Source organism: Ostrea edulis, chromosome 9 (assembly GCF_947568905.1).
Source record: "Ostrea edulis chromosome 9, xbOstEdul1.1, whole genome shotgun sequence".
Lineage (NCBI taxonomy): Eukaryota > Metazoa > Mollusca > Bivalvia > Ostreida > Ostreidae > Ostrea > Ostrea edulis.
The window spans coordinates 60,147,975-60,173,558 of NC_079172.1; the positions used below are offsets into that span (position 1 = coordinate 60,147,975).

Here is a 25,584-nt window from a genome sequence, read left to right on the forward strand (position 1 = left end):
GCTTAAGGGCCGCAATGCTCACTTAAGGCTCCTTGCTCATACAGAGATGAAAATTATTATGACTAAATGTAAAACTTCTAATGTGGCCCCACTGTCCCCAGGGTCATGGAATGAAGAAATTGAACCTACACTACACATGGACGTTTCTACTAGACTAACTATCATTGTGGTTTATTGCAGAAATTTCCTGTAGATTTCTGTGTAAAACTTTCATTTTCTATTGCAGCTTCGTTCTGCCCTTAGAGGTCATGATTGGCTAAAATTTTAATGTTCACTACATGAAGATGCTTGCACTTTGATTTGATAAATTGTGGCCTTGTTCTTGAAAAGATTTCCTGATACACTGTATATCTCGATTTAGAAATTGGAATCCCATCGGGGTTCTGGTTTTAAGGAATTTCAATGTTCGGAGTATGAAGATGCTTACTTATTAATTTGACATATTGTATCTTTGTGGTTTTTGCTAAAAAAATTTTTAGGGTTTTATAAATTCCTAAGTTAAAACCTGTACTGTGTGTGTGGGGGGGGGGGGGGGGGGGGGTTCATGGTTTAATTAAACCTATGATTATAATGTTATAAAGGAAGATTTCATTAAGTTTTTGGGTTTTAAGGTTCAGTGCATGGTGCTTAAAAAGATTTTTTATACAACCCACCCTACTTCCATTATTTCTAAACGATCCCCCCTTAAAAAGGTTTATAGTCGTTTCAAACAAATTAAATGAATCCTCTTTACCAAAGTTTGTAGAAAGTTGTGACTTGATTCTGGGGAAGAAGTACACCAAGTACTATAACTGTATACAATAACTTTACCGAGGTTCCATTCCGTGTACACTTGTAACTTTGCTTAGTTACGTTAGTAACATTACATTCCGTGTAAACTTGAAACTTTACTGAGGTTTCCTAACATTAAACTCTGTGTACACTTCTAACTTTACTGAGTTTCCGTAACATTACACTCCATGTACACTTGTAACTTTACTGAGTTACTTTTTTAACATTATACAGTGTACACCTGTAACTTTACTGAGTTACTTTTTTAACATTTCACTCTGTGTACACTTTACTGAGGTTCTGTAACATTACACTCTGTGTACACTTGTAACTTTACTGAAGTTCCGTAACATTACACTCTGTGTACACTTGTAACTTTACTGAGTTACTTTTTTAACATTATACACCTGTAACTTTACTGAGTTACTTTTTTAACATTTCACTCTGTGTACACTTTACTGAGGTTCTGTAACATTACACTCTGTGTACACTTGTAATTTTACTGAAGTTCCGTAACATTACACTCTGTGTACACTTGTAACTTTACTGAGTTACTTTTTTAACATTATACACCTGTAACTTTACTGAGTTACTTTTTTAACATTTCACTCTGTGTACACTTTACTGAGGTTCCGTAACATTACACTCCGTGTACACTTGTAACTTTCCCGAGGTAATTTTATTGTGGTTAAATGTTATGTTGAAGAATCATTTTATCATGACATGTGTGCTGCTCTGGTGATAACCATCACAATAGATAAATGTGGTATAAACCAGTTCAATTATTCAGTGTGTACTAACACCCTAATATAATATCACAATAAACTCACTTCAGTTTTTTATTATTTTCAATATAAATATACATGAATGTATTTGCTCATACAATATCAAAGAAATATAACATGTCAATCAAACCTTTCACTATCATTACGCATTTAAACCACGTTATTTACATCCTCAGACGACGCAGGCATCATTATGATATTCAATGTCAGGGTGCTAGTTCAATGTATCAATGCCTGTAGATGTTGGTCCTTACTGGTAGTACAGTACTAAACATGTACTTGTTTTAGCGGGATTCATACTCTACTGATATAAGAAATTGTTTATCTATCTAGTATTGTAGAACATTACAGGACTAATTCATGATCATGATAAGTAGTAACTGCTACAATTACACAACAAGTACACATGTACAAAAGTACAGACATACTGATTTTGTGCAAGTCGATGCTATCGTCACAGATCACTGGTTATTGTTTTCATTCTGTGTTTGTGGAATGGAAACAATACTCCGTAGTTTGTGATGATGAGCGCGTGCAAACTGAGGAAATACCGATCTACTGGTTCTGTGGAAATACCGATATACTGGTTCTGAGGAAATACCGATTTACTGGTTCTAAGGAAATACCGATCTACTGGTTCTGAGGAAATACCGATCTACTGGTTCTAAGGAAATACCGATCTACTGGTTCTGAGTAACACATTCAAATTTCATGCATATCCACAAAATATCACAGTAATCTTTATAGCACATTATTAATTGATGTACAGCACAAACTCATTTAATTTTCCCATATTTGGCATTCTGTTCTGCCTTGCATTCTCGCGGTCCAAGGAAGACAATCTGGCATGCACTCTACAGTGACTGTAGTGTTGATTTGATCAGTAAAAATTGGAGACGAAAAAGGAAATCAATCTAATGAATTCAGAATTAAAAATATTCAAAATGGTCATATAGATTAAAACAATAAAACATAGAATGATACAATGAAAACACCCAATAACAATCATACATATTCATACACTTGCTCAGCTAAAATATAAACACACACCCAAACCCTTAAATCAAACTAGAACATCAATTTGTACAGTTCGAGTTCTTCAGTTAAAATAATGTCCATGTACACAGACTATCTGATGATCAATTGATGAAAACATTTTGTTCTGAACAAAGACGATTATAGTACATGTACTAGTGATATTTATCTCAATATAATACATTCTTAACACTGTATAAACTATACAATTGTAAGGCAGATAAGGAGTTGCTATTGAGAAAAATGAAAATATGAAATTGAAGAAACACATAACCTTGGTACATATAGTTAACAGAATATGTTATGACAACAAATGGGGATTTATCTTGGACATAAATCCTACAAAGAATATAAAATTAAGAGTTTGGCAAACACTGACCCCTGGACGCACCAGAGGTGGAAGTAAGTGCCTATGAGGAGTATGCCTCCCCTGTTGACCATTTACAGCTACCATATCTTGATCAAGTGGTTTTGTTGATTTATTTTACAATTATTTCTCATTCATCAACAAGGAAATCTCAGTAAATAATCTAATTTTTCAAGGAACAAAAGCATTTTTGGCAGAAAAGTTTACAGACAAAGAATGAAGGCAAAGAAAGTGGTACTGGCAATACAGGAGAAAAAGCATTGAAACAGATTCAGGAAATTATCAACTCTGGACCCTCCACAAAACATCAAAATTCAGTGAGAAGTGCTATGAAAAATATTTGGTTCCCAGTCAAAAGAGGAGCAGGGAAGGGAGGGAGGGGGGGGGGGGGGGGGGGGGGCATGCCTGTTGTACAGGTCCTGAATCTGCCTATAACACAAAAGCCTGATAAATTAAATAGTACACTACAACACTGATCTGTTACACAGAGCTCAAAGTGGGATCCACCAAGGGGGGTAATAATCCGCTCGTATAGTGTTGTTCCCCATGACAGTGTTTGGCTGTGGGTAACCATGGTAATAAATAACATCTCCTCCACACAGATACCCTGCCCACCACGAGTAGGACCCAGCACTCATAATCATGTGATCACATGATGCCATGATAGCAAAGTCTAAATACCCATCAGTGTTGTGCGAGTAATGGACATCTGGAGAATCGTCTAAATTATCCATCGACCATATCACATCATTGCTACATAAAATAAACAACACATTTTTGTACTTCTTCCTGAAATAATTCATGGCTCTGTAGAAATAGGGGATCGGGGCCACAGTGTATCCTTTCCTTTTCTGTCGAACGAAGTCCCCTCTCCTCACATGAACTGCGACTAACGTTGCTTTTTGTTTCTTCCGTTCTTTTCTAACATTGTTGATATAATCCATGGCAGCCTTTTTTAGATGATCATGAAAAACAAAGTGTTTCTTTAAGAGTTCTTCACGGACATTTTCAAAATACCTCCAGGACTGCAGATACCCCATTAAGTAAGCCCCATGTGATGTGTCCAATTTCTCTGTCATATTACACCAGCCAGAGGGCAGCTTTTCTTTGTATCGTCTGAACGTGTCTAAATTCTCCACGCTTCCCCTAGGTATCGGTAATTTAAACATGTTCCAGATTGTCGTGGACTCCACCACTATTGGACTCATGTTGTTTCGTTTTGCTGCTCCTATTAGAGTAGAATACTCAAACATATGGTTGCCATTTCTGCCCCAGAATGTAACCGTGACCTTCTTTCTGGGGTCGGGATCAGGAAGGATGGGCGGGGGTTTCGGTTCTGTTTTCAATGACGCATCAAATCTGGTAGTGTACACCAGAACCAACACCACAGTGATGGCCAGAACCCCTAGGAACCACTGCTGAGCCTGAACTATCCTGAAAAAAATACGGCTATTATTGAGTGAGAAGACAATGAAATACATCTATATATAAAGTGATCTGTGATTGCTGTAGATTTAAAATAATTATAAATAAATCCCTGTGTTTTATTTAAATTGAATGCAGGTTAATTTAAATATTATTTTTTCCATACATACAAGATTAATTCTTTGCTTAACTGATGACTCATTGAGTGAGCAAATGAGCGAGTATACATGCATGAGTTGATCTACAGGCATCCAAAATTAAAGCTGTATGATGGGTTTATTTACAGGCATCCAAAATTAAAGCCGTATGATGGGTTTATTTACAGGCATCCAAAATTAAAGCCGTATGATGGGTTTATTTACAGGCATCCAAAATTAAAGCCGTATGATGGGTTTATTTACAGGCATCCAAAATTAAAGCTGTATGATGGGTTTATTTACAGGAATCCAAAATTAAAGCCGTATGATGGGTTTATTTCGTGATAATTCAATTTTCGCTTTCTTTGTGAGTATTTCTGAATCACAAAGAATTAAATTCGCATAAGGTTTACACCAATTGTGTACCATATCTTACAAGATACGAATAACACGGGAGAGGGCTAAAATCGGCTATGCCTGCTGCATGCCCAATCCCTTTCACCTTTTGTGAATAAAATTATTATAAATTAAAAAGATACGAATAACTCAGTAAGTAGAAACTCACCACTTCAAGTGTAGTACTAATTAATGGTGGCCAGGTGTTATCACTCTGTACACGTACCTGTTTAACTTGTTGAGTGGTAACACATGTAACAGTAATGTCTGTTATACAGGTGTACAAAATTGAAACCTGTCAAACTCTGGGGAATTGTGGCATTTGTTTGATGCAAAACTTCACACCTTTGAAGCTCGCGAATTTTCTATGTTGGTGAATAATTGACACTCATTGTCGGGTGTAAAAATCTGCACGCAAGTTAGCGATTCTATTTTAACCAACCTTCACCAATTATATAAGTTCAATAACCTAGATACATGTAGGCCTAATCTCAGCGAGATTCGTCGAGGCTGGATATTTGGACTGACGCCTCTTCCGAATCTCAGACCAGTGTCACATAAAGTGATTCGGGAAATCTTGCCTGAACTTTGGCCGCTTGTTGCGATTAAAATGGGTTAAATTGAATTTCTTGCCCGCTTCAACTTTTCGCCTCAGACATCCTATTAACTCCCTATCACAATGAAACATGCATTTCTTACCTTTACTAGGTGTAAATCCCACAGTAATTCAAGTTGGCTATTTTCGAAGCCATTGCAAACGGCCGCCATTTCATATTTTATCTTCTCAACACTGAAGAGTTCCGATATACTACTTCATGACAATTTGTACTATGATTGAAAATACAGAACTTACTGGTTGACAATTACTTTGTACAAAGCATTTAAGCATAAAAATTAAAAGCAATAAAAAGAAAACTGTGTAATATTTAATCAATCTATTAGAAGGCGTCCTAAACTATCGGAACTCTTCAGTGTTGAGAAGGTAAAATATGAAATGGTGGCCGTTTGCAATGGCTTCGAAAATAGCCAACTTGAATTACTGTGGGATTTACACCTTGTAAAGGTAAGAAATGCATGTTTCATTGTGATAGGGAGTTAATAGGATGTCTGAGGCGAAAAGTTGAAGCGGGCAAGAAATTCAATTTAACCCATTTTAATCGCAACAAGCGGCCGAAGTTCAGGCAAGATTTCCCGAATCACTTTATGTGACACTGGTCTGAGATTCGGAAGAGGCGTCAGTCCAAATATCCAGCCTCGACGAATCTCACTGAGATTAATGTAGGCCTAGCATTGATTAAATTTCAAATGCCTATGATCAACCAGAATCTATAAAAAATACATAACATAGGGGGACGAGTGTTAATTCAGAAATCAAACATAAAGATCTGATACGTCACCTTGTAGTTGTCATGATAATATAACTACAATCGATAGCATTTGTCACAGTCCGAGTACTTTCACATGTTGCTACAGGATATTTGACAACGCTGACTAAATTTCAATTCCATATGAAAATCTCTTCCGGAAGAAGAAAAAACAATTGTAATAAATGAATTCATGCTTCCACTGGTTACTATTTCTATAGCTTTAATGATAAAACATTATGATAAAATTTTTAAAAAATGATAAAAGAACAGTACATGAATAAAAAAAATAAATCTCAAAGTTAGTTTAAGATCGGGTTCGGGATCTTCCTTGTTGGAAACTGAAACTTGAAAGAGCACGGTCGGTGTAATTACTGTAAAAAATTGATATTCTGTTTATACTCTAGTTACTGATCTGATCTATAATAATCTTCATGAATAAATGACCCTGTGCATTTGATGATATATGCGGCACATTTTTCAGCGTTGTTGGTGACGTTTCATTGAAATCAAACAACCATGCCACTGGCTCACAACAGAACGGGTCCCCTGTTGAAGAAGCTGAGGGCGTTGATGAGCAACAATAAGTATGTCCCTGAAACTATTCAGGCCTACATTGTGCCATCAGGAGATGCACATCAAGTAAGTGGAGGTCATCAAATCTAAGATGCATAAATCAAAGAAATTTGATAACAACAATTTGACGAAGGTTTCTTGAAATAGTCTCTTTCTTCATCTGACAATTTTAATACTCAATAGTCAGGAAATTACAACCATGTAGATTTTAGAAATCGGCTGTGAAATGAAATGAATTAGTTTTATGAATGGACTTGAATAATTATATGCCTGTCAAAGATGGGACATATTATGGAATGGCGTCATCCGTCTGTCTGTCTGGACCTTGTAGGCAAAACATAAAATGAACTGTAAGTTCCAGGATCTTATAACTTGGTACATTTGATCACCATCATGAGAGGAAGATGCCTATGCTTTTTCAAGGTCAGAGGTCAAGGTCCTATTACCACGTCGTAGGAAAACCTTGTAGGCATGATACAGACCGAAACATAAGCTCCAGGATCTTATAACTTGGTACATTTGATCACTATGATGAGAGTAAGATGCCTATTGTTTCTCAAGGTCAGAGGTCAAGGTTTTAGTATCACTTAGTAGGAAAACTTGGTAGGCAGGATACAGACCGAACCATAAGCTTCAGGATCTTACAACTTAGTACATTTGATCATCATGATAAAAGGAAGATGCTTATTGTTTTTCAAAGTCAAAGGTCAAGGCCGTAGTATCAGTTGATAAGAGAACCTTGTAGACAGAATCAGACTGAATCATTGGGGCTAGGACCATCAAACTTGATACACATACTCCTTATGCCAAGTGGAGAATGCCTTTTGTTCTTCAAGGTCAAAGGTCAAGGTCATACTATTGCATAGTAGGAAAACCTTGTAGGCAGGATACAGACCTAACCATTGTGGCTAGGACTGTCAAACTTGGTACATATAAACCTTATGCCAAGCGGAGGTTGCCTATTGTTTCTTAAGGTCAAGGTCATAGTATTACTTAGTAGAAAAACATTGTTTTAGTTACAGATACAGATTTACAAGCTTCCTCTCAGAGGAATATAAGTTTCAGTTTGCATTTCAGTTGGATTGGTGCACCATGACTTACTTTTGGGGTAAAAGTAGGTCAAACAGTTTTCCAGATTTTTTTTCCCCGCTATGAATATAGGTATTCCCCTGAAATTTTGTCAGTTACAACCTCCCTCTCAGAGAAATACATCATCAGTTCACATTTTAACTTGATTTGTGCACCATGACCTACTTTAGGAATAAATGTAGGTCAAATAGTTTTCTGGACTTTGTTCTCATCATGGATGCAGATATAATATATCATATACTGTACAATATTATTGCACTGAAGGTCTAACAGGCGTATGTTGTTCCATTTGCAGTACTCTTGTTTGTTATGTCAAAATACTGACTGAAATAAGTGATCAAATATGAAAAAATCAATAAAAGCTAGATAAACCGTAAGGGTATTTATGTCCAATATTTTGGTAGTAATTCTTATCAATAGATTATTGTCACACAATTACTGACAAAATTCAGTAGATTTTTAAAGTTACCAGGCTTTAAGGTCAGAGATATGCATTGTTGAAAATATCAACTTAGTTTTGACTTGGAAATCTTCAGTACAATTGAAAAAAAAATTTGAAAATGTCATAAACACCAGGGCGGGCTAGGACAGGGATGCCAAAAAGATGTTCTACATTTTTCATGTCATGATTTGTGCTTGTCTCGTTATTTTCCGATTGATAGATTTTATAAAGAACTGTATTTGTAAAGTATAAAGATTGTACTTTTTAATGATGTAACAGTAAGTGTGAAGTTTTTGAGAATAATTATGATAAATTTAAGAACCATTGTGACTGATAGGACCTCTGTTTTGGGATAAACAAATTGTTATAACCATTGCAAGCATCTTGTTGAAAATCTGTTTTTAATTCAGACAATCAGTGAAGTGTGATGCTGTGAGTAGTTTTGATTAATGTATTGACTTTATTATTTATTTTTAGAGTGAGTACATTGCGCCATGTGACTGTAGACGAGCTTTCATTTCTGGATTCAATGGATCAGCTGGTTTGTGCCTGTTTACATAGTAGTTGATGGGTGGGATCAAAATGATTGCTGTTGGATAGAATTCTGAATTTAAATAATTTGAGGGGGGGTGGGTGTTAAAAACTTTCATAAGTTTCTGTTGTCCAACACCGATTACACTACTAATCTTGGAACAAATATGTTGTACACTTTAATTTGTTAATGAACAGTACAAAAGGGAAAATCAAGTGTTATGAGTACTTGTACTCAATAATTAAATCAAAATGGATCACATTCATCATATGGTGGGTCTTGATAAAAGCTATATATATATAAGGCCAAAGTTTTTATTTTTTTTGGTTTACGATTTTTTGCCACCAAAATATGCGTTGGGTGGTCGAAAAAAAAAAAAAAAAAAAAAAAAATTGGAACCTTAACCAAATAGTATTTAAATTGACTGAATAAAAATTAAAAAACACATTTTTTTTGTCAACTTTAATTTCCATGATCACTTTTTATTCAATTTCAAAGCATTTCGAACTTTAGGCTGAATGCCTCTTGATATGCAGTTTCCACAAATAGGTCTGACAATGCTATAGTTTTTTCTCAAGTCTTGCACAGTCTGCGATGTGCTGTCCACTTCAGTATCCCCACAGAAGAAACAAACTGGCTGAAGCTTGGTCGTGATGCCTGCAAGCAAAGACTCATAAAAGTTATAAAATACTAATAAAAGTGATTGTGTAAAATAATGCAGAAATAAATAAAAATTTGATGTAGTCTTATCACACATATAAAATATTGATGTGCAAAATTTTTGATCTAGATTTTTTTTACATTAAATATATACCCATGTGCCTACCTTGAAGAGGGTAGTTTGTCATATGATTTTTGGACATTCATCAAAACGTCAAAAACATTTGGCCTAACACATCCCTTTTCCTTGTCCTCAGCTGCACCTCTCTTGTCTGTAAAAAAGTAAATAAAAATCCTAAAACTCGTTCTTATAGCGAGTCTTAAAGTATTCAAGGTAAAATTGCAGACTCTGATTATTCTAGCACTTCATGTGTCCGATTTCATGTTTTTAAACTCTTATGTCCAATATTTAACGATTATCTTGTTCGAGACACCGAGTTTTTCGTTAAGATATTTGTCATTTTATCATTTAATATTCACACAAAAATATCTGACATATCTGAGTTCTTACCATTCTGTTTTATGTGAACGAAAATAAATCGCACGCCAAATGACTCCAGAACAGAAATGGGAGTATCTGGGTCTGTTATTGTCGATGACGATGGTTTTCCTTCTTCCGAATTACAAGTCCGAATTTCCAAAATGGACACATTATGCTGGGACAGATGTGGGTAAAGCGCATCGCCTATTCTTTGGTCAGTCTTTCCACTTAGGAAGAAGCTTTTGGAAAGCGATGGATTGCTTTCACAATAAGCTTTCACCTTAAAATACGTCCGCCCCGCCAGTTTTTGACATTCGCGTTCTATTTGTGCTAGTCATTTAAATGTTTGTAATCTTCGTGAAATCCTCGGAGCGTACAAAGCGTTTTGAAGATTAAGATATATTCTAATTTATAGAACCTGTTGTTTAGTCGAAAAAAATCCGGAAAAAGATGACAATTTCGGGAAAGTAAATCCATTTTTTTTTTTTCGCAAATAGGAAAAAATAGGGTCGGCGGGATCGTAAACCAACAAAAATAAAAACTTTGGCCTAAATCAAGTTTTTTGTCAGATATTGAACTTTTGATCTCGCCTCTTAAATGCTCAGCAATTTATTGATAGTATGAAGAAATATTTTTTTTTTTTAATTCTGTATTAATTCTGTAAATACAAGTTCTTTCATTACAAATCACTTAGGGACGTGAAATGCAATGAGAAAGTTTGAAATATTTGCACGGAAAACATTTAGTGTTCTTTCCACAGGGACAGCGGTGATTACAAGAGAGAAGGCGGCTCTTTGGACAGACGGCAGGTATTTCTTACAGGCAGAAAAACAACTGGACGAAAACTGGGTTCTCATGAAAGATGGTAAGGTCCCATGGTTTTAATTCAATAATGCTGATCATCATTTTCCCTCTCTGTTGTACCACTTCTGAATGTAAGTCATTTCTTATGTAGGACAGCCAAGTACACCCACACAGGCAGACTGGCTCGCTAAGGTAAGTAGAATTAAGTTTGTTTGATGGGCAGTTCTTGTGTATGACAGCCCAGTATGCCCACACTAACAGAATTAAGGTTGTTTGATGGGCATTTCTTGTGTAGGACAGCCCAGTATGCCCACACAAGCAGAATTAAGTTTGTTTGATGGGCAGTTCTTGTGTAGGGCAGCCCAGTATGCCCACACAAGCAGAATTAAGGTTGTTCGATGGGCATTTCTTGTGTAGGACAGCCCAGTATGCCCACACAAGCAGAATTAAGGTTGTGTGATGGGCAGTTCTTATGTAGGACAGCTCAGTATGACCGCACAAGCAGAATTAAGGTTGTTTGATGGGCAGTTCTCGTATAGGATAGCCCAGTGTGTCTTTAAATATATAATAATGCAACCAACTTATGAAAATCATTTCGGTACATTGTATTATGCTAGTATATAGTAGTATATATTTGGAATCTTTAATGATACTACTTTTGTGATGGCTATTTTTAGGAGTTACCTGTGGGTGGAAAGGTTGGTGTGGACCCCTGTCTGATTTCTGCAGGTAAAGACCCATTGTGAGTGGACATAATTTGATTACACAGTGTACGTCTACAGAAATCTCACTAATCACTGTTTAACATTGGCAGAAACATGGAAACCATTGAAGAAAAGTCTGCAGTCAACAGGTCACAGTATCATAGCCGTCCCCAACAATCTGATCGATCTCGTCTGGGAGGATCAACCCCCACCCCCACTGAATCCTCTCCTCACACTGACAGAAAAATACACAGGTAAATAAACTCCCCCTCACTGAATCCTTACACTGACAGAAAAATGCACAGATAAATAAACTCCCCCTCACTGAATCCTTACACTGACAGAAAAATAGACAGGTAAATAAACTCCCCCTCACTGAATCCTTACACTGACAGAAAAATAGACAGGTAAATAAACTCCCCCTCACTGAGTCATCACACTGACAGAAAAATAGACAGGTAAATAAACTCCCCCTCACTGAATCCTTACACTGACAGAAAAATAGACAGGTAAATAAACTCCCCCTCACTGAATCATCACACTGACAGAGAAATACACAGATAAATAAACTCCCCCTCACTGAATTCTTACACTGACAGAAAAATAGACAGGTAAATAAACTCCCCCTCACTGAATCCTTACACTGACAGAAAAATAGACAGATAAATAAACTCCCCCTCACTGAATCATCACACTGACAGGAAAATACACAGATAAATAAACTCCCCCTCACTGAATCATCACACTGACAGAAAAATACACAGGTAAATAAACTCTCCCTCACTGAATCCTTACACTGACAGAAAAATAGACAGATAAGTAAACTCCCCCTCACTGAGTCATCACACTGACAGAAAAATACACAGATAAATGAACTCCCCCTCACTGAGTCATCACACTGACAGAAAAATAGACAGATAAATAAACTCCCCCTCACTGAATCCTTACACTGACAGAAAAATAGACAGGTAAATAAACTCCCCCTCACTGAATCCTTACACTGACAGAAAAATGCACAGATAGATAAACTCCCCCTCACTGAATCATCACACTGACAGGAAAATACACAGATAAATGAACTCCCCCTCACTGAGTCATCACACTGACAGAAAAATACACAGGTAAATATAGTCCCCCTCACTGAGTTGTCACACTGACTAAGATATACACAAGTAACATAAAAATACAACAGAAAATAATCTCCACCTCACCAAATCCTTCTAAGTATAGATTGGTTTTTCTTTTTTCACACATGCCTTTAGCCTAATTTCTAGTGGTTTATCCTTATCATTAGTCTAGTTTATCCTTATCATTAGGCTAGTTTATCCTTATCATTAGACTAGTTTATCTTTATCATTAGACTAGTTTATCTTTATCATTGGTCTAGTTTATCTTTATCATTAGGCTAGTTTATCTTTATCATTAGGCTATTTTATCCTTATCATCAGACTAGTTTATCTTTATCATTAGGCTAGTTTATCTTTATCATTAGGCTAGTTTATCCTTATCATTCGGCTAGTTTATCTTTATTATTAGACTAGTTTATCCTTATCATTTGACTAGTTTATCCTTATCATTAGGCTAGTTTATCTTTATCATTGGTCTAGTTTATCTTTATCATTAGGCTAGTTTATCTTTATCATTAGGCTAGTTTATCTTTATCATTGGTCTAGTTTATCTTTATCATTAGTCTAGTTTATCCTTATCATTAGGCTAGTTTATCTTTATCATTAGGCTAGTTTATCTTTATCATTAGACTAGTTTATCCTTATCATTAGGCTAGTTTATCTTTATCATTAGACTAGTTTATCTTTATCATTAGACTAGTTTATCCTTATCATTGGTCTAGTTTATCCTTATCATTAGTCTAGTTTATCTTTATCATTAGGCTAGTTTATCCTTATCATTAGGCTAGTTTATCCTTATCATTAGACTGGTTTATCCTTATCATTAGGCTAGTTTATCTTTATCATTAGGCTAGTTTATCTTTATCATTAGGCTATTTTATCCTTATCATCAGACTAGTTTATCTTTATCATTAGGCTAGTTTATCCTTATCATTCGGCTAGTTTATCTTTATTATTAGACTAGTTTATCCTTATCATTTGACTAGTTTATCCTTATCATTAGGCTAGTTTATCTTTATCATTGGTCTAGTTTATCTTTATCATTAGGCTAGTTTATCTTTATCATTAGGCTAGTTTATCTTTATCATTAGGCTAGTTTATCTTTATCATTAGGCTAGTTTATCTTTATCATTAGACTAGTTTATCTTTATCATTAGGCTAGTTTATCCTTATCATTAGTCTAGTTTATCCTTATCATTAGGCTAGTTTATCCTTATCATTAGGCTAGTTTATCCTTATTATTAGGCTAGTTTATCCTTATCATTAGGCTAGTTTATCCTTATTATTAGGCTAGTTTATCTTTATCATTTGGCTAGTTTATCTTTATCATTCGGCTAGTTTATCTTTATCATTAAGCTAGTTTATCTTTATCATTAGGCTAGTTTATCTTTATCATTCGGCTAGTTTATCTTTATCATTAAGCTAGTTTATCTTTATCATTAGGCTAGTTTATCCTTATCATTAGTCTAGTTTATCCTTATCATTAGACTAGTTTATCCTTATCATTAGGCTAGTTTATCTTTATCATTAGGCTAGTTTATCCTTATCATTAGGCTAGTTTATCCTTATCATTAGACTAGTTTATCCTTATCATTAGGCTAGTTTATCTTTATCATATGGCTAATTTATCTTTATCATTCGGCTAGTTTATCTTTATCATTAGGCTAGTCTATCTTTATCATTAGGCTAGTCTATCCTTATCATTAGACTAGTGTATCTTTATCATTAGACTAGTTTATCCTTATTATTAGGCTAGTTTATCTTTATCATTAGACTAGTTTATCCTTATCATTAGTCTAGTTTATCTTTATCATTAGGCTAGTTTATCTTTATCATTAGGCTAGTTTATCTTTATCATTAGTCTAGTTTATCTTTATCATTAGGCTAGTTTATCCTTATCATTAGGCTAGTTTATCTTTATCATTAGACTAGTTTATCCTTATCATTGGTCTAGTTTATCTTTATCATTAGGCTAGTTTATCCTTATCATTAGGCTAGTTTATCTTTATCATTAGGCTAGTTTATCTTTATCATTAGACTAGTTTATCTTTATCATTAGACTAGTTTATCCTTATCATTAGGCTAGTTTATCCTTATCATTAGTCTAGTTTATCTTTATCATTAGGCTAGTTTATCTTTATTATTAGACTAGTTTATCTTTATCATTAGGCTAGTTTATCTTTATCATTAGACTAGTTTATCCTTATTATTAGGCTAGTTTATCCTTATCATTAGTCTAGTTTATCCTTATCATTAGGCTAGTTTATCCTTATCATTGGTCTAGTTTATCCTTATCATTAGGCTAGTTTATCTTTATCATTAGGCTAGTTTATCTTTATCATTAGGCTATTTTATATTTATCATTAGGCTATTTTATATTTATCATTAGGCTATTTTATCCTTATCATCAGACTAGTCTATCCTTATCATTAGGCTAGTTTATCTTTATTATTAGGCTAGTTTATCCTGATCCACACTGGTTTTAGATTTAAGCTGTTTGTTCTAGGTATAGGCTGGCAGGAAAAAATCCAAAAAGTACGAGAGAAAATGAAAGCCAAAAATTGTGGAGCTCTGGTGATCTCAGCCCTGGATGAAATAGCATGTGAGTAAAACGAGTAATGAGTAAATAATTGTTAGAAATATCATATGAGTAAAATGGGTTCTGAGTAAATGATTATTAAGGTGGTAAGAAATTCATGTAAACAGTTTATTCTGAGGAGACCTTTTTGATTTGTTTGGGTTTTTTTAATATCCCATTTGAGAATTTTTCACTCATGCCTTTAGATGAAGTTCGTGATTCATAATGTTTCGATATACAGAAACCATATCCCAAGAAAACTGTTAAAGTCTTGATAAGCCATGAATTAATCCTTAGTATTCTTATAATTTCCTCTAACATTATCTCAAAATCACAAAAATTTATATTGAAAAAAAACCTCCATATGTCCATGCTTAAAGTGTTCAGGTTATTGAATCTTGATGTTTAATGAAGAAGAAGAAATTGTTTGCAGAAAGAAGCATTGCAGTGAGCATTTTTACGTTAGGTTGATTTAAAGTTACATTTTTTCTTCTGGCAGATCTGTTTAACCTCCGTGGTTCGGACATCGAGTACAATCCCGTATTTTTTGCCTACTCTGTGGTTACCATGGACGACATATTGTATGTTCCTCAAAAATTATCATAGCTCTATCCAATTATCTTAACTCATAGTTACAATCATCTGAAAAGAATTCTGTGAAAATTACCGAGATTACGATCATTTTGTAGTTCTTTACGTCTTACTATGCGGATTGCAGTTTATTTTTAGATGAACAAAAATTAGATGCAGAAGTCAAGCATCATCTACAGCTGAATGGAACCAGCAGTGCTGTACAGGTCATGACCTATGACAAGGTCGGAGAGGTCATCAAAACTCTTGGGGACCAGGTGGAGGGGAAATTCTGGGTAAGGACAGGCTACAGATTTGTATCCAGTGATTGGGATAAACAAGCGCCCTGCGCCATAGTCGCATTAAATTAAATAATGGCGCATCAAATATTGAAAACAATGCGCTGCCAAGGCATTTCCCCCGACTGACTTTTGTAGATCTACGAACTTTTCAACTTTTGAGCTGATCCCCCACTGAATCTATATCGATTTAGTGCTTGAAAAATCTTTATTGCTGTAGTGCTTTTGTAATGGTACAACTTTACATTCTTTTAAGCACAAGTATGACTTCGATTTCCTCAGTATCTAATCAAACAGTAAAAGGTTATTTGATTGGTTAATACCGTTAAATTGTAATTTTAACGTGCACAGACTGAAGATGCCACCAAAAAAAATTTCCTAAGCGTGACAAAGGGCAAACTTTCCTTAATTTTCGTCTGAATGATAAGCCAGTACCGGCAGTAGACACTGTAGGAGCAGAAAATGATGACGTGAAAACATCAAAATAGACAATCACGATGAGATTGATCAATTCTAAAGTAAAACGTAACTTTAACACAAATAATAAAACTAAAGTTACCTATGGCAATACAGTCTGTCAGTATAATTTACTGGTCTCTCGGACTCGTCATTTTAAAATGTCACATAAAAATTTCAATATGGCGCATTCATTTTAGAAATGTCACATTGATACTAGCTGGTAACGTGCCATTGTCACATTTAGCAATTTGCTTTATATCCCAATCACTGTGTATCAGGGTTCTTTTGGACAAGCATATTATATTTTACAGTGTAACTTTGGAAGAAAAGGTAGTTGAATAATTTTATATTGCAACTTTTGCATTGGAAGTTTTTTTGTCCCTTCCATGGAATGACATGGACATATAAGTTACCCTTTTCCATCCTCCCGTCATTATTCAGTTTCCGTTTATTATTTCTGCTACAGTTGCAAATATTTACATTTCCAATGTTTTTGCCTTCATTATCTTTACCAATTGTAATGATCACCATTTCCTCGTGAATGTGGACAAGGTGTGTATGAATTTTGATAAAAATACATGTAGTACGTTTATATTAATGGAGGGGAATCCCAAATGAAAGTAGAATGTAATTATAAAAAATATATTTCAATTTTTAAACGTCCAAGGGGCACAAATCTGTTAAAAAATATTGAATCAGACCCAAAGACCAGGATTCTCTCATCATGTATCTGTATAACAACTTTCACTGAGAAATAGATTTCGTTTTTGAAAATGCGTGAAGATATGAACTGTGAAGCTTCATGCCAGCATACGTATCATGAAGGGTTAGCATATGTATCATGAAGGGTTAACGCGCTTCATGAAGTATGCTGGCATAAAGCGTCGCAGTTCAAATCTTCATGCATTTTCAAAAACGAAATCTATTTCTTAGTTAACAGATTTGTGCCCCTTGGACGTTGAAAATTTCAAGCAATTCACAATATTTGCTCATATCTCATTCTTACCTGGATGAAATTTGGGATATAGATGTGTCCTGAAATTAGGCAGGTTCATATTTGATTCTGATTTGAAAAGATTCAATTCAGTTTCTGCTCAGTTGTACATGGACATTTTGAATTCAAATTCATATATCAAGAGATTATCAGATCAAGTTACTATACATCTGGTCAGATAATTTTAGGCAGAGTTATGCCCCTTGGACTTACAAAAATCTTAAACAATTCACTTACCCCTCATCTCAGTCGTAGATGGACATTTTTAATTGAAATTTAGGATGTATGTAGAAAAAAACACAGTTTGTATTTGGCTTCGGTTGATTGTATTTGGCTTCGGTTGATTGTATTTAGCTTCGGTTGATTGTATTTGGCTTCGGTTGATTAATTTTGAAAGACTTGAGCCACTTGGACTTTTAAAAAATTTCAAACAATGTCAGTTTCTGCTCAATTTCAGAGTCATACACGGATATTTTGAATTGAAATTTGGGATATAGATATATCATGAGAATACGCAGATCAAATACTTAAAAGGGTCCGACGGATAATTTTTGGCAGAGTTATGACCCTTCGACTGGGGCATCCATTTTGCTCTAACACATGTATTTTTTTTTTTTTAGATCAGTCCCAAATGCAGTGTGGCCCTAACACATTGTGTAGATAAGGTAAGTAAGATAACTGTCCTCCATATCTTTCTAGTGAGAATTTATCAATCTATTTTATCTCTATATCTTTAGTGTTGGATAAATGCAAGTACCGGGTACTTATATTTAATTTTTCATATATCACAATTTTCTAAGGAGTGTTATAACTCCAGGCTTGTTGAAATGTCCACGATTAGTGACATATCAATGCAACTGTATTTTAAACACTTGACATTTATCCTGTTAGAAAATGTATTAGATATTGAGCTGCAGGTCGACGCCTTGTCTGATTTCAGAGTCGACTGTTTGCCCAGACGTCCCCGGTCGCGGTGATGAAGGCGGTGAAGAATGACACTGAGATTCAGGGAATGAGGGTCGCTCACGTAAGACATTTCTAACGTAACACATCAAATGTGTGCCATTTCAATGAATGTAAATGGTTTTTATTATTCAAGATAGTTTAATTTTGAGGTAACTTTGGATGCACCTAAAACATGTTGACTGTATGTAAACTTTAAGATTTACAGCTTTGATGAGCCAGACCCAAAACATAAAACAGCTCTTCTGATCAGACTTCATTGGTTGCCATGGCATTATCATAGTGGTTGTACTGATTAGCTTTTCATGTTTTTGATTTCTTCTCAAGACCCAGCAGGTCATTTTCAACTAAAATTACCATGAATTATTCTCAGGTAAATGGGATTCATATTTGAGCAAATGAAGGACCATGTTCTCCTCCAAGGGCAGATAATAAGGCAACAGTAACAATTAAAATGAAGAGGAATGTTTGAACCATTCATTCTTTTCTTTACTATGTGTTGCTTTATAAAGAGGGCTGCTTTAGGAAGTGTGTTGGTCCAGATGGCAGACTGCCTAGTCCTGTTCTGTAATGTTTAATTTCATAATTAGATATTGTTTAAATTTAAATTTGAATTGCTCCATATTTCTGATATTGTAGATAGAGTGGCAGACAAATTTAGTGTACAATGTCAAATATACAATTCTAATAAGCAATTATGAATAATAATATACAATTATGGACTGTTTAGCAGGGAGACATCACAAATTATCAGGTCTTAGTAACCCTACTCAGACCTGATAATTTGTGATGTCTCACTGCTAAACAGTCCGTAATAGTTTTATTATCCTGAAGAATCTGAACGTTAAAAAAAACTATCACACATTTATTGACTTGTACCATGTATCTTTTTTTTCATTTAAAACGTCAACAAATTCGTAATAACTTTCTCTGCAGAAAATTCTGATAACTTTTCAATAGTTACAAATTCGTAATAACTTTCTCTGCAGAAAATTCTGATAAATTTTCAATAGTTTTCGAGGGGTGAAATTAATGTTACCCTCAACCACATACAATATTTTGTTTTACACTCAATGTCATACATTTATTAGATACATGTATCTATGTTAAAGACAGCAAAACATTGAGGTTTGAGAAAGTTAAATGAGAGAAAGCTTTCAATTGTGACGTCACAGTAGAATGACCCAAAAACATAACGTCAAACGTATACATTTCGTAACATATTTCAAGGAAAAAACGTAAACATCAAGTGAAATGCATTAGAATGGAAATATTTTTTTCCTCCTCCATTGTTGTTTGTGACCGTTAATGTTGACGCTGAAGTTTATGATTAACGATCCCGCATATTTTCTATTATACTCAATAGGGCTTTCTCGCTTGTGCCATTAGAAGTTATCTTCTAAAGGGAGACAATACAGTTGTCACCCTGCGCATGAGGGAGACATCACGAATTGTCTCCCTCCACGTGACCAGCCCTCGACCAATGAAATTGACTGTATTATTCTGAAAGATAATAATATTGTGTAAATGATGAAATAGTGATAAAATAATGAGTTAAAGGAAAATTCTTTGGGATTGGGTAACTTATAAATAATTTTAAACATTGTTGAAAGATATAGATATGAATAAGTAACTAAAAGAATGGCACTGTTATACCCTAGGATTTTTTCCAATGATGTCCTTCAGACTTAATGAGTATCATCATATAACTAGGAACATACAGGAATGACATAATGATTTAATTACTTTCTGTTAATTACATTTATTTATAGTTTAGAAGGTTGATATGATTGTTAGATTGAACAGACTTAGTGAGCTCCATGTTTTGCCTTTACTTTACTGGAGAGGTGTAATTATATAAAGTTTAGGGCAGGTACACAGGAATCACCTTGTCCGTCCATCCATCTGTAGACATAATTTATTCAGAGTATATCTTTAAAACCAATGAATAGATCTGATTAAAACTTTATGTATATCTTCTTATAATATGTATAATGAAGTTACACACCTGCTATTTTGATTGATAATTTTTTATCATTCAAGGAAATTATGGGATATTTTTTTCATTTTGAGGGAGGGGATGGGGGGTTATGGTGTCATTGTCCAGAATGTATCTTAAAAACAAAACACATATTACTCATAATCTTACAGCTGTAACTTCTCTAAGTAAATCACCCTAATGTTATTTTCTAAACAGAGAGACTACGGTAAAATATAATGAAGATTTTAACACCAGGACAAATGTGATTAGATATATGTACTGTTCGATTCTTAATTGCATTTTGATCATTATGTTCTCATTAAATGCAATCTGACGCATGTATCAGAGTGTTTTGCACTGTGGATATTCAATATTTGGAGTATTAAGTTTGTTTACTGAAATATCAGACTCCGGCAAACTGTTAATGAAAACCCTTCACTGTGTATTATGAAGAAAACCGCTAATAAAAAGTTAATTTTCAAATAACTGTAAAATATTTTTCTGAAAGTGATTATGTGTGAAAAAGTAATTATAAGACTAAGTATAGACATATTTCTCCTTGCAAGTAATTGAATTAAATTACAAGTTCTTGTATTTTTTTCATGTTTTAATCTATTTAGAAATTAATTACAACTTACTACTTTTATGATCAATGACTGGATTCGTACAGGGAGGGTTCATGTTGGAGTTTAGTTTATTCTACTATAAGATATATGCATACCTGAGGACAGAGATAGACATGTGATTATATAAAATCAATAAACAGTGAGTGGTTTTCAGAGATAGACATGTGATTATATAAAATCAATAACCTGTGAGTGGTTTTCAGAGATAGACATGTGATTATACAAAATCAATAACCTGTGAGTGGTTTTCAGAGATAGACATGTGATTATACAAAATCAATAACCTGTGAGTGGTTTTCAGAGATAGACATGTGATTATACAAAATCAATAACCTGTGAGTGGTTTTCAGAGATAGACATGTGATTATATAAAATCAATAAACAGTGAGTGGTTTTCAGAGATAGACATGTGATTATACAAAATCAATAACCTGTGAGTGGTTTTCAGAGATAGACATGTGATTATATAAAATCAATAACCTGTGAGTGGTTTTCAGCAGTACAATAGTTTATTACTAGGACCTTTATTTGTTGTGTGTTGTATAACTACATTTATGTTTTCAATTTTTGGGTTCTGGTCATTATTTCAGGGCTCTAAGCAATATATTTCATAGTCTTGTGTATGTCACAAAAGATGATATATTTCAGTCAATATCTGTGTATGTCACAAAATATCATGTGATACTAGTACTCCTTATTACAGGTAAAGGATGCTGTCACTTTATGCGAGTATTTTGCCTGGCTTGAGAAACAGGTATGGAGTTAAGAATTTTGAAGAAGATGTTGCAGCAGAATGTACATGTATTTATACTATTTCTGCATAAGCATGGTTACTAACAAATTGCTTACCCAAGCAAGCTAAAACACTGATAATTCAGAAATTTCACCAACAGAACGCACATGCAAATTATAAGAATGAATCTATTCCCCTATGAGAGGAAAATATCAAAATTTTATGAGATGTAACAACGTTTGGTTATAAGGCAGTGTTTTTCATTGGCCCTTGAGGTTCATTATAACAGTGGTTTACTGTACATAACTATCCAGGTCCTAAGTTATTATATCATTGTTAAAAAATAATGAGTTATATCTGTGTACATGTATTAAGGTAACTCAGGTTAGCATTGAGGCCCATTGGCATTTCTTTTTCTTTGTTTTAAGATTCCCACAGGGTCTGTGACTGAGGTGTCTGCTGCTGAAAAACTGGAAGAAATTAAACAGTAAGAATTATCATCAGATCAGGTATTACTGGATAGATTAGCTGCTTAACTGAGGCACTCTGGGAAAAAATGGGGATAGATTAGCTTATGAACTGTGGCACTCTGCGAAAAAATGGGGATAGATTAGCTTATGAACTGTGGCACTCTGGGAAAAAATGGGAATAGATTAGCTGCTGAACTGTGGCACTCTGAGGGAAAATGGGGATATGTTAGTTTATGAACTGTGGCACTCTAGGAAAAAATGGGGATAGATTAGCTTATGAACTGTGGCACTCTGGGAAAAAATGGGAATAGATTAGCTGCTGAACTGTGGCACTCTGGGAAAAAATGGGGATAGATTAGCTTATGAACTGTGGCACTCTGCGAAAAAATGGGGATAGATTAGCTGCTGAACTGTGGCACTCTGGGAAAAAATGGGGATAGATTAGCTGCTGAACTGTGGCACTCTGGGAAAAATGGGGATAGATTAGCTGCTGAACTGTGGCACTCTGAGGGAAAATGGGGATATGTTAGCTTATGAACTGTGGCACTCTAGGAAAAAATGGGGATAGATTAGCTTATGAATTGTGGCACTCTGGGAAAAATGGGGATAGATTAGCTGCTGAACTGTGGCACTCTGAGGGAAAATGGGGATATGTTAGTTTATGAACTGTGGCACTCTAGGAAAAAATGGGGATAGATTAGCTTATGAACTGTGGCACTCTGGGAAAAAATGGGAATAGATTAGCTGCTGAACTGTGGCACTCTGGGGAAAAATGGGGATAGATTAGCTTATGAACTGTGGCACTCTGCGAAAAAATGGGGATAGATTAGCTGCTGAACTGTGGCACTCTGGGAAAAAATGGGGATAGATTAGCTGCTGAACTGTGGCACTCTGGGAAAAATGGGGATAGATTAGCTGCTGAACTGTGGCACTCTGAGGGAAAATGGGGATATGTTAGCTTATGAACTGTGGCACTCTAGGAAAAAATGGGGATAGATTAGCTTATGAACTGTGGCACTCTGGGAAAAAATGGGGATAGATTAGCTGCTGAACTGTGGCACTCTGGGAAAAAATGGGGATAGATTAGCTGCTGAACTGTGGCACTCTGGGAAAAATGGGGATAGATTAGCTGCTGAACTGTGGCACTCTGAGAAAAATAGGGATAGATTAGAGACCTATAGATTCACTCCCTTGTTTAAATCTTCGATTTACAGCGTAACTTTCTGTATTTGATTCGGGTGTCATATCCTTATTTTAAATCACGACCACAAGATTTTAGTTTTAAAAATTTCCAAACATATTGTCCCAATACCTATTACCTGTGACAAGATTCACCTTCAAACATTTACTTGTATTAAAGCCCCATTCCAACTGGAAACTCGCATTTTCAGTGGTGTTTATTTCTTCACATAGCCATGTTGTGTTGCTAGTGTCTGCCCTAAATTTTTCCCAGTGAGCTACAGTTCTGCAGCTAAATTTAAATTTCACTGGAAAAAGAAGAGTGAAGCACAATCATTTACCCACGAGCTTCAGAGACTACACGCTTCCTCCAGAGACTGCACGCTTCCTCCAGAGACTACACGCTTCCTCCAGAGACTACACGCTTCCTCCAGACTCCCCGAATACCAACATCCCAGTCTCAATGCATTACTACCTGAATTGATAAGTTGTCCAACAATCGCACATGTGTATACTTTATTTTTTCCTGGCTGAAGGCACACCCTTCCAATAATTTACTATCTAGATCCAGATATCAAACTGAGGTGAAAATGTAATCCTCTTAGGGATGTGATGAGAGATTAACATAATCCTTGTAGGGAGATGATGAGAGATTAATATAATCCTTGTAGGGAGATGATGAGAGATTAATGTAATCCTTGTAAGGTGATGAGAGATTAATGTAATCCTTGTAGGGAGGTGATGAGAGATTAATGTGATCCTTGTAAGGAGGTGATGAGAGATTAATGTAATCCTTGTAAGGTGATGAGAGATTAATGTAATCCATGTAGGAAGGTGATGAGAGATTAATATAATCCTTGTAAGAAGGTGATGAGAGATTAATGTAATCCTTGTAGGAAGGTGATGAGAGATTAATGTAATCCTTGTAGGGAGATGATGAGAGATTAATGTAATCCTTGTAAGGTGATGAGAGATTAATGTAATCCTTGTAAGGTGATGAGAGATTAATGTAATCCTTGTAGGAAGGTGATGAGAGATTAATGTAATCCTTGTAGGGAGATGATGAGAGATTAATGTAATCCTTGTAGGGATGTGATGAGAGATTAATGTAATCCTTGTAAGGTGATGAGAGATTAATGTAATCCTTGTAGGAAGGTGATGAGAGATTAATATAATCCTTGTAGGGAGATGATGAGAGATTAATGTAATCCTTGTAGGGAGGTGATGAGAGATTAATGTAATCCATGTAGGAAGGTGATGAGAGATTAATGTGATCCTTGTAGGGAGATGATGAGAGATTAATGTAATCCCTGTAAGGAGGTGATGAGAGATTAATATAATCCTTGTAGGGAGATGATGAGAGATTAATGTAATCCTTGTAGGGAGGTGATGAGAGATTAATGTAATCCTTGTAAGGAGATGATGAGAGATTAATGTAATCCTTGTAGGGAGGTGATGAGAGATTAATGTAATCCTTGTAAGGAGGTGATGAGAAATTAATATAATCCTTGTAGGGAGATGATGAGAGATTAATGTAATCCTTGTAGAGAGGTGATGAGAGATTCTGCCATTTCTAAGTGCTCCTAACAGCAGTAACTATGACATTGATTGCATAAATATCCTACTTCTATTTAGGTGATAGAGTAATATTACTGTATGTATTTGGCAACTTAAGAATGATCATGCAGTGTATGTTTACAGTGGTCTTGTCATGATTAAGGAATTCATTCTCAACTTGTTTCTCTCTTTCAGGGGACAAGAAGACTTCATAAGTCTTAGTTTTGCCACCATATCTAGTACTGGTGCTAACGGTGCCATCATACATTACAAGTGAGTGTCATCTGTGATTAATGTAGCTAGGTAACATTCTCCTGATTTGGGGTTGAGTGACCTTGACCTGTTTGTTGTGCATCAGCCTGTCTTTTTCTCTGTAAGCCTACAAATTTATACATGGTCATAACTTTTAAACTATACATTATATAGAGTCTTCATACTCGGTGAAATGAAAGGTCTCGGTCATCACTGTGTTTGACAAGG

General features: G+C 35.0%; 2 protein-coding genes across 4 annotated transcripts in view; one reads left to right on the forward strand and one right to left on the reverse strand.

Annotated features, from left to right (window-relative positions):
* Positions 1-1,596: 1,596 nt before the first annotated feature.
* LOC125657489 (galactoside alpha-(1,2)-fucosyltransferase 2-like) lies at positions 1,597-6,564 on the reverse strand. The gene is made up of 2 exons (XM_048888065.2): positions 6,314-6,564; positions 1,597-4,392 (listed from the first exon to the last, which is right to left on the reverse strand). The coding sequence occupies exons 1-2, from the start codon at positions 6,325-6,327 to the stop codon at positions 3,450-3,452; spliced, it is 957 nt and encodes a 318-aa protein (XP_048744022.1). The 5' UTR covers positions 6,328-6,564; the 3' UTR covers positions 1,597-3,449.
* A 26-nt stretch (positions 6,565-6,590) lies between these two features.
* The window catches only part of LOC125657486 (xaa-Pro aminopeptidase 1-like), a 32,261-nt gene continuing 13,267 nt past the window's right edge, over positions 6,591-25,584 (forward strand). The window contains exons 1-15 of one of the 3 annotated variants that reach the window (XM_056149748.1): positions 6,591-6,641; positions 6,765-6,922; positions 8,865-8,928; positions 10,821-10,925; positions 11,016-11,056; positions 11,542-11,593; positions 11,679-11,822; positions 15,202-15,297; positions 15,773-15,854; positions 15,992-16,139; positions 18,216-18,260; positions 18,536-18,622; positions 21,869-21,919; positions 22,327-22,385; positions 25,300-25,377. In XM_056149748.1, coding sequence (XP_056005723.1) covers positions 6,800-6,922; positions 8,865-8,928; positions 10,821-10,925; positions 11,016-11,056; positions 11,542-11,593; positions 11,679-11,822; positions 15,202-15,297; positions 15,773-15,854; positions 15,992-16,139; positions 18,216-18,260; positions 18,536-18,622; positions 21,869-21,919; positions 22,327-22,385; positions 25,300-25,377 — 1,175 coding nt within the window. In that variant the 5' untranslated portion in view covers positions 6,591-6,641; positions 6,765-6,799. Of the gene's footprint in view, positions 6,923-8,864; positions 8,929-10,820; positions 10,926-11,015; positions 11,057-11,541; positions 11,594-11,678; positions 11,823-15,201; positions 15,298-15,772; positions 15,855-15,991; positions 16,140-18,215; positions 18,261-18,535; positions 18,623-21,868; positions 21,920-22,326; positions 22,386-25,299; positions 25,378-25,584 lie in introns of all 3 variants that reach the window. The other 2 variants (XM_056149750.1, XM_056149749.1) reach the window with 2 other exon arrangements.